Below are 10,000 nucleotides of genomic sequence, written 5' to 3' on the forward strand. Positions count from 1 at the left end.
CACTTCAGGGCGTCCCGAGTTCGAATCCCAGCTCGAAGACATTAGAAGTATATATTTTAAATATCTGGTTTTATGATTAAAAACACTTACTGTTAGTAATCCAATGAAAGTCCAGCATTGGATATTAGAAAAATAACAATTAATATTATTTGTATAATAATATAATATATAAAAAAATAATATAGTGATAAAAAAAGATATAATAAAAAATATATAATATAATAACCCTGATTAAAAAGGGACTAAAGCTGAAAAGAGAATAATGAATGAAGACAAAACCCTCAGCAGTCAAACACTCCTCAGTTGTCTTGTACTTCATTGTATCTTAATTTTCATTGTATTTTCATCCTGCTGTTACTCACTTTGGCAACGATCACTTCTTTCTATAGGATTTTCATGGCGTAATATTTGCCAGTTGCTTTCTCCTTCACCAGAATCACCTTCCCAAAGTGCCTTTTCCCAGGAGTTTGAGGTATTCGAAGTCATGCATAGTCTGAAACACACAAGAAGAATCTTAACAAGCCCCCAAATAGCATACCACACTATAATGTCAATACTACAAATATGCAACACAGATTGGTACACTAGTGTGTGTGTGTGTGTGTGTGGTTACAGTAGTGTAAAGTCAGGGGTGCCTTAAGGATCAGTTTTTAGGCCCCTTGCTGTTTACAACATACATGCTACCCCTGGGAGACATTATTAGAAGACATGGGAGTTTTCACTGCTATGCAGATGATACTCAATTATTATTCAACTAAACCTGATGAGATGTCTGAACTGTCTAAGCTAACTGAGTGTATTAATTCTGATTCGATCCAAGACCAGCAACGAGATGATCCCAAGGTTTAAATATCCTGGACCAGGCCGTATCCTGAGCAGCTACTGTGGTAGTCATGGAAGAGTGGAGAACATGAGACTGATTCCTGTGACGCTCCAGAGACAGACGAGTCTTCGCTGAGGTCCAGCTTCCAGCCTCCGCCGCTGAGACTGCAGCTCTGCACAAGACGTTTGGCCAGTGGAGAAATTAAAATGGTCGTGCCCAACTGAGTCTGGTTTCTCTGAAGGTTTTTTTTCTTCAAGTTTTTTCCCTCTCCGCTGTCGCCACTGGCTTGCATGGTTCAGAATCTGTAGAGGCTGCGCATCGTTGGATTTGCTCTTCAGTAGTGGACTCTCAGTAGTGATTATTAACCACACTGAACTGCGCTCAACTGAACTGACACTGCTCCAATTCACTATGATCTTCTATGTGAAGCTGCTTGACACAAATCTACATTGTAAAAGCGCTATACAGATGAAGGTGAATTGAATTGAATAAATGAATGTTAAAGACTGGATGACCAACAATTATCTTTTCTTAAACTCAGACAAAACAGAATTTTACTTATTGGGCCTAAATCCTGTACACAGCAGATCTCACAACTCGACCTGCAATTAGAGAGATGCAAAGTTAGCGTTAGCTCTACTATAAAGATCTGGGTGTCATATTAGACAGTAATTTAACTTTTAAAAATCATATATCCCATGTCACAAAACTGCTTTCTTTCATCTGAGAAATATCGCTAAGTTACGAAGTATGCTATCCATCTCAGATGCAGAAAAGCTAGTCCATGCTTTATGACCACTAGATTAGATTACTGTAATGCACTGTTTGCTGACTGCCCAGCATCCTCTATTAACACTTCACCTAGTGCAAATGAAAAATGCCAGAGTTCTTACCAGGTCTAGAAAATTTGATCACATCACCCCAATTTTATCCTCCTCACACTGGCTGCCTGTTAAATTTCGTTTGAATTTAAAATATTGCTTCTTACATATAAAGCTTCAAATAATCTAGCTCCTGTTTATCTAACCAATCTTCTGTCTCGCTACAATCCAACTCGCTCTTTAAGATCTCAAAACTCAGGGCTTCTGTAGTACCTAGAATAGCAAAGTCGAGTAAAGGAGGTCGAGCCTTCTCATTTATAGCTCCTAACTCTGGAATAGCCTTCCTGATAACATCCGAGGCTCAGACACACTCTCGCAGTTCAACACTAGATTAAAGACCTATCTCTTTAGTAAGCACACACACAATGCATCACATAGCGATATGATGCATGAATGTGCTCCACGCATCTTGTTTATATACACTGTGAACATCAGCTACGCTAATTATCTCTTTATTCTCCATTTCCACCTGGGGATACTCATCCCAAGGCCCCCAGGTATTATGCAGTGCCACTGAAGCGATCCAAGACCTGTGAAGAGATGATCCCAAGGTTTCCATAATCCTGGACCAGGCCGTATCCTGAACAGCTGCTGTGGTGGTCATAGAGGAGTAGAGAGCTGCGTCTGATTTTGGTGAGACTCCAGGGACAGATGAGTCTTCGCTGAGGTCCAGCGTTCTCCAGCCTGGCTAGACTGCAGCTCTGCACAGACGTTTGGCCGGGAGAAATGGTCGTGCCCAACTGAGTCTGGTTTCTCTCAAGGTTTTTATCCTTCACTTTCGCCAATTGGTGAAGTTAGTTTCCTCTCCGCTGTCGCCACTGGCTTCATGGTTCGGGATCTGTAGAGCTGTGCATCGATGGATTTACTCTTCAGTGTTTGGACTCTCAGTAGTGATTATTAAACCACACTGAACTGAACTCAACTGAATTGAACTGATCTAAACTGAACCTCAACTCAAAAGCGCTATACAAATAAAGGTGAATTCAATTGAATCGTGTGTGTGTGTGTGTGTGTGTGTGTGATGTACCACTTTGTGTGGTGGTTTGCTCAGACTGGTCTCCATGTCTGTGTGTTCTGCTGACGCGTCCTCATCTCCTCCTCTTGTTTCTGCAGACGCTCCGCCACAGTCTGGATGGCTTTGGTCCATTCCTGCCTACAGCACAGCAAACACAACAAACACAACATGACCAACTGCACATGGCTGTATGTGTGCGCATGCTTTCATGAGTGTGTATGCATTTGTATACCTTTTGTATGTGTGTGCATTTTAACGTTTGTGTGCACAGAATGCATGTGTATGTGTGTAATATGGAGGTGCAGGAGTATGCATTTGAATAAGTGTGTATGCAACTGGGTGTATGTATGTACTGTATGAGTAACTAAGCGTGTGTGCATGTGTGTGTGTGTGTGTGTGAATATATATTTGTACAGTATAAAGTGTGTGCATGTTCATGTGTGAATGCATACATGTGTGTGTTGTGTGTGTGTACAGGTGTGTATGCAGTATGAGTGTCGTGTGTTCATGAGTTTGTGTGGTGTGTGTGGTGTGGTGTGTGTGTGTGCGTGTGTGTGTGTGTGTGTTTGGTTGTGCATGCATGTGACTGTGCGTATATGAGTTGTACGAGTATTTGTGTCAGTGTAAATGAGTGTATGAGTACGTAAGCGTGGGTATGTGCATGTGTTTATACATTAATCATGTGTGTGTGTGTGTGTGTGTGTGTATGTTTACAGTATAAATGTGTATGCATAGTCGTGTGTGAATGCATACAGTGCGTGTGTGTACAGGTGTATGATGTGTGCATGCATGTATCGGCTTATGAGTGTGTATATGTCTGCGTGTCAGTGTAAATGGGTGTATGAGTGTGTAAGCATGTGTGTGTGTGTATGAATATATGTATTTGTACAGTATAAATGTGTATGCATGTTCATGTGTCTGACGCTGAACTGTATAGTTTGTGTGTGTTCAGGTGTGTATGCATAATGCATGTGTGTGTGTATGAATATATGTATTTGTACAGTATAAATGTGTATGCATGTTCATGTGTGTAAATGCATAAAGTATGTGTGTGTTCAGGTGTGTACGCATGATTATGTGTGTTCAGGTGTGTGCATGCATGTGTACGTGTTTAAGTGAGTGTATGTGTGTCCATATGATGTATGTGCATGTTCATGAGCATCAGGGTGCTGCTGTGTGTGTGTGTGTGTGTGTGTGTGTGTCAGGTGTGTGCATGCATGTGTACCTGTTTATTGAGCATATGTGTGAGTGTGTAGGCACGTGTAGGAGTGTGGTGAGTCTGTGTGTCAATGTAAGTGAGTGTATGAGTGAGTAAGGGTATGTGCATGTGTGTATACAGTAAGCGTGTGTGTTGTGACCTTTCTTCAGGCGTCTCCACGTGGAAGGTCGCTCAATGACAGTGGTCCACTGCAGGCACGTATGATGAATGTGTTTGGTTTTGGTCGCTCCGTCTTCATCAGCTGACATTCTGGACACATCCGGAGGAAACACACCAGAGACACACACACACACAGACTGAGAAATGACACCCGCAATCATTTATCTTTATCTGTGTGTTTCTCCAGCAGTGCATCACACACACTCAGTGGGGAACTGAGCAGGTGCGCACCGCTCTACACACACACTCCACATCATGACGCCAAAATGAAAACACTGGATGACAATATAGGTTAGCTGCAGCAGGCAGAAACATGCATCTAAACTGCTGTATAAACAGCATTCAGCAGAAAGCTTTATTATTAGTGGTTTTCATTTAATTAAGTATTAGGTTATGCATCTGTTTATTTACCTACAATTATACCTAATTATGAGCAGCTTTTAGTTTATTTCTGTTTAATTGTTGATCTGAATCGCAAACACTGATTGTAGATAATAACTCAGCAAAAATAAAGCATAAATGAGTATAAATGAACACTTTTATCCATTTCTCATGTGAATACATTCATTTTTGGTGCTTCATCACAGAATATTTTTTTAATCAACAGTATATCCATTAAATAAGAGTTTAGCTCAGAACATCTTCAGAAATAGGAAGAAATATATTTTAATTCAAGTTGTTAGGCTCTTTATTATATGTACCCCTGCATACATTTCTGGAGAGCGCCAAATTTCCCAGGAGCTACATTTTTTTAGCAGTTTTTGCAATCGTGAATCCAGTGTTGAGCAAGCTACTTGAAAAATGTAGCGAGCTAAGTTATTAGCTACCCTACTTAAAATGTAGCTTAACTACACTAAAGCTACACCCTGGAAATGAGCAAGCTAAGCTAAAGCTACTGTGCAAAAGAAGATTAGCCACATTTAGCTATTTTTGCAATTTTCATTTTTAAATCGAAGCAACTTAAATTATCATTCAGATCCAGTGATCAATAAAACTATCATGGGAGGCGAAATAGTTCAGTTCAGTTATTTACTGTAAATAATATTGTACCAAACAGAAACAGATTAGTATATAACAGCAAAAATAAATCCAAAAACCAGGTTTACGCATTTAAAATACTATAGTAATGTATAGTAAAGGGGAATATTTACCAATAAGCATTAAATTACACTAACTTAAATATTGTAGTATCATTAACAACTATCATGAAATAATAGTAATTACCGTAGTATGCTTTAGCCTTTACTAAACTTAACTATACATATATATATATATAACTCCTCTCCCTCAGTCATCTTTCCATCAAGCAAGTTTCTCGTGTCAGCCCAAAGATTGATTTGCGACGTCACTGACCAGAGTGAGAGGTGGCAGTAACGCACCACTAAGTTTGTTGTCGACCATCGTAAAACAGGAAGAAGAAATCTTCATTCTCACCATCATATGGATATACCTTCATCGGCTAGACGCCGGGCTTACAGCTCCGAGAATGTCGGTGCCGTCACTTACTGATCTGCAATCGGTAAATGTAGCTTGTGTGGATGCTACTGCGCTACTTGACTAAAAAATAGCTTCGCTACTGAAAATATTGGATTTATAAAGTAGCGACGCTACTGCCACGCTACTGAGAAATGTAGTAAGGCAATGCTACTGCCCAACACTGCGTGAATCCACCAGAGGCGCTGTGTACGCTTTTTCAGATCTCAAATTTCTCTCACGAGTGCCATTCACGCCTGCTGTTCTCATGTAAATCCACCAGAGGCCGCTGTTGACTGACTGACTGACAGATAACCCCATTCAACCCCTTCCCTAAACCCCATTGTAATACTAAGCGTCATGGATAATAAAAGTAAATATTTATTACTTACACGTTTACTTGATGAAAAAGTGAAATAAGTGGAAAGGTTAAATATTAATATTAATTCACTTGTAATATTTATGTGTGGTTTATCTATAAACAAATTGTGAGAGGATTACTGCTTATGATTGTCCACGGCTGGTCCCGCATCAGCTTATGATTGATTTACCAATCAGATGATTCCTACTACTATAAATAACCAGAGTTTCTTTTCTCAGTATTTTCGTCTTGAAGAATCCCCTCTTCCACCCCTACTCCTCCTTTTTTCCTGAACGTCTCTGGTTAAAATCCTACTAAACCACTCATTTCACTTATTACATCAAGTAAAACGTGTAAATAATAAATATTTACTTTTATTTATCCATGATGATTAGTATTACAATGGGGTTTAGGGAAGGGGTTGGGTGGGGTTATCGGTCAGTCAGTCAGTCAACAATTGCCTCTGGTGGATGGGTTTCCCCCAGCTTCCCCTTTTTCCTTCCACAATCCAAAAACACGCAACATTAGTAAATTAAACATACCAAATTGGCATCATAGTCAAGCTCTTAACAAGCCGTATATCTCTCCGTAGCCATCCCTATCAGTCATTAGCCAGAAATACTGTAAGTCGGGGGAGCTCATCGAGATCTACCTGAGCTCAAACTCCCCTCTTGTCCTGCTAACATGAGGGAGCCCATGGCTCGAGGATCATCTGAGCTCAGGGCTCTCTCCTGGGACAGCATGCCAAACAGGCTTTATTATCAATCGTCAACTAAGTGTGAACTCTTGAATAAAGTAACTTAACTCCTGCACATTTTTCAGCATTTTTAAAGTGTATCTGGTCTAGAAACAAGACTGAACATCCAAGTAAGAAAGTATTTTACAGCCCCTGTGACGAGTCTTTATTCTTCCTGCTTTGGCCGGCCAGTGCGTGGGACTAGGAGACTCATCTGCCGAAACGTGAAGACCTGTTCTGCACCGGCAATATTTGCATGTTGTTGTCGCTTGCGGTGTTGTTGTTATTTTGGTTTTGGTTTTGTTTAGTTCGAGTCTAGCTTTAGTTTTGGCTAACAGTTGATTTTGGTTAGTCTAAGCTTGAATATTTGATTATTTCTATTTTGTAATTCTCACTTGTTTATTCTTTTATATTTAACCCTTGTGCACTGTTCAAATTTACTCCCCTTTTGTCATGTTAGAGATGAAAACATCCACTAAATTAACCTGCTGTAAAATGCATCAGATTAATATTTTATTCACATCTTTTTGCATAAATCTGTTACTCAACCTCAGTCCTGATCAAAACCACTGAATGTTTTTTTTAATTACAGGATTTTAACTCTTTAATTGCCAAATTCATAAATTATGTCATCGATTTGGTGAAAAAAACACACAAAATGACGTATTTTCAATATAAAAGTCATCTTTATAGGATTTCTTTTTCCTTTTATCAAAGTCTTGGGTCCTGTAAAAGATAAATAACAACATTGGCTTTGAGGCATTGTTTGATTTTTTTTTTTTTTCTCCCTAATTTACTGTTGTGGCTGTTTTGCCCCATTGACATCCATTTTGATGACATTTGATGACGCAGAAATACAAAGTCTTTGTTTTTGTTTTTGTTTACCTCCATGTTGTTGAGAACTGAGATGCATATTTAGATTTTCTCAGACACATCAAGTAAAGTGCGCAAAGGTCACTCTCACACACTCACAGACACAAATACACACACTTTAATTTGCAGTTATACTCCATATAAAATCCACACACTAAGCTTTCTTTTGCACAGGCCTATGTAATTTTAATAGTGCCAACTAATGATTAACAGTAAAAATTACAAATTTGACCTCTTCCCAACAGGGAAAACCCCCAACAATGAAGAATGCATGATTATATGCTGTCATGGTTTTGCAATCAAAAAACATGTGGTTATAATGGAAGTCAATAGGGCAAAAACATCACCAACAGTAAATTAGGGAGAAAAAAATAGAAAACTAATAAAAAACAATGCATCAAAGCTAATGTTGTTTCACATGTCCAAGACTTTGATAAAAGGTTTAAAAAAAACTATTTTTTATATTGAAAACACGTCATTTTGTGTGCTTTTATTCACAAAATCAGTGATATCATTTATGAATTTGGCAATTAAAGAGTTTAAAATCCTGTAACTTTTTAAAGCAATTTAGTAGTTTTTGATCAGGACTGAGGTTGATTAACAGATTTAAGCAAATATATATTTATTTATGTGATGCATTTTTACAGCAGTTTAATTCAATGTTTTTATCCTGAACATAACAAAAGGGAGATCAATTTGCCCAGAGTGTATCATTGAGTTCTTAAAAAAATGAAATAAGATTTGTTAACAAAAAATCATTCTGCAAGCTTTTTTCACAGAAACAAATAAGGCCAAATTAACTTCTTAAGGCTTGAGTGTTCACATACATGGACAGCACATTTCAGCTCTTAAGTGGCTATTTAAAATACTTTGAATGTTTTATATTTTGTTACAGACATATAGTGTCATCCTGAACTGTTTTACAGCATATGAAATGTCCCAAACACTATTTTAAACTGTCCAAAATGGGCAAAAAAAAATGTTGTTTTTACTCTGTGAGCCCTGAGCTCATAAGATCCTCGAGCCCGGGGCTCCCTCCCATTGCAAGGCGAGAGGGGAGTTTGAGCTCAGGTAGATCTGGAGATCTCCCCTGCTGTAACAACCAATGAACAGCCAGTGATTGCTCTTGAGAGATAACCATTTACCAGGAGCATGTCTACAGTGATGGTTTGGATTAGTTAATTAACTTAAGTTGCATGTTTTTGGACGGTGGAGGAAACCGGGGAACCCAGGGGAAACCCACGTGAGCACGGGGAGAACATGTAAACTCCCGCACAGAAATGTCTGCTGGTTTGGTAAAGGCTGTAACCAGTGATGTTCTTGCTGTGAGGCAACAGTGCTAACCACTGGGCCACCGTGTCACCCATCTAGGAAGGAGGAGCAGTAGGGGTGGAAGGGGGGATTCTTCAAAACGAAGATAGCGGTGGTACGTAACCCAGGGTATTTGTAGTAGCTTAGGAGTCCGTCTGATTGGTGCATTGAGAATTGAATAATGCGGATCCAGCAGCTAGCAATCATAAGCACGTGATCCTCTCCAAATTAGTTTATAAATAAACTTCACTTAAAAAACAGTCAGGAAAAAGTGTTTTATGTAAAATTCGGACCACGAGGGCACATATATGGACACCATTTCTCTCTAAAAGTACATCATATCAAAAGATGATACTTAGATTTTTATTCTAATTAGATTCTAATAAGCCCAAATAGCAAAGAGAAATAAAAAATCATGTAAAAAACAGCTTGGGCCTTAAGAGGTTAAGACTCAAAATCATCCCAGAGTGGATGAAAACCTCCCAACAGTACATAAGGGTTAAATAAGTACAGCATGGTGGCTCGGTGGTTAGCACTGTGGCCTCACAGCAAGAAGGTCACTGGTTCGAGTGCCTTCTGGGTCAGTTGGTGTTTCTGTGTGGAGTTTGCATGTTCTCCCTGTGTTGGTGTGGGTTTCCTCCGGGTGCTCCGGTTTCCCCCACAGTCCAAACACATGCGATATAGGGGAATTGATAAACTAAATTAGCCGTAGTGTATGAGTGTGTGTGTGTGTGTGTGTGTACGTGTTTTTGTGACATATCAGGACACAAATCTGTATAATGACATGGGTATGACACAGGTATAAAAAAAAGGAGGTGAATATGAGGACATTGGTGACGTCCTCATTTCTCAAAAGGCTTATAAATCCACTAGATGAGTTTAATGAGAGAGTAAAGCTGTACACTGTCTGTGATGGTTGGGTTTAGGGGTAGGGTGAGGTGAGGGTAATACAATATACGGTTTGGACAGTATAAAATGAAAGGAAACCTATGTAATGTACCCACTTTTCACAAAAACAAACATGTGTGTGTGTGTGTGTGTGTGTGTGTGAATGAGTGTGTATAGGTGTTTCCCAGTACCGCTTTGCGGCTGGACGGGCATCCGCTGTGTAAAACATATGCTGGAATAGTTGGTGGTTCATTCCACACT

The 10,000-nt window shown here is 39.3% G+C and overlaps 1 protein-coding gene across 1 annotated transcript in view; it reads right to left on the reverse strand.

The window, feature by feature from the left end:
* The window catches only part of akt1 (v-akt murine thymoma viral oncogene homolog 1), a 110,427-nt gene that overhangs the window by 22,738 nt on the left and 77,689 nt on the right, over positions 1–10,000 (reverse strand). Inside the window, 7 exon segments of the mRNA XM_056476604.1 lie at positions 363–451; positions 454–493; positions 2,732–2,796; positions 2,799–2,857; positions 4,078–4,108; positions 4,111–4,137; positions 4,140–4,187. Coding sequence (XP_056332579.1) covers positions 363–451; positions 454–493; positions 2,732–2,796; positions 2,799–2,857; positions 4,078–4,108; positions 4,111–4,137; positions 4,140–4,187 — 359 coding nt within the window.

The sequence above is a fragment of the Danio aesculapii genome, chromosome 17 (genome assembly GCF_903798145.1).
Source record: "Danio aesculapii chromosome 17, fDanAes4.1, whole genome shotgun sequence".
NCBI classification, from domain to species: domain Eukaryota; kingdom Metazoa; phylum Chordata; class Actinopteri; order Cypriniformes; family Danionidae; genus Danio; species Danio aesculapii.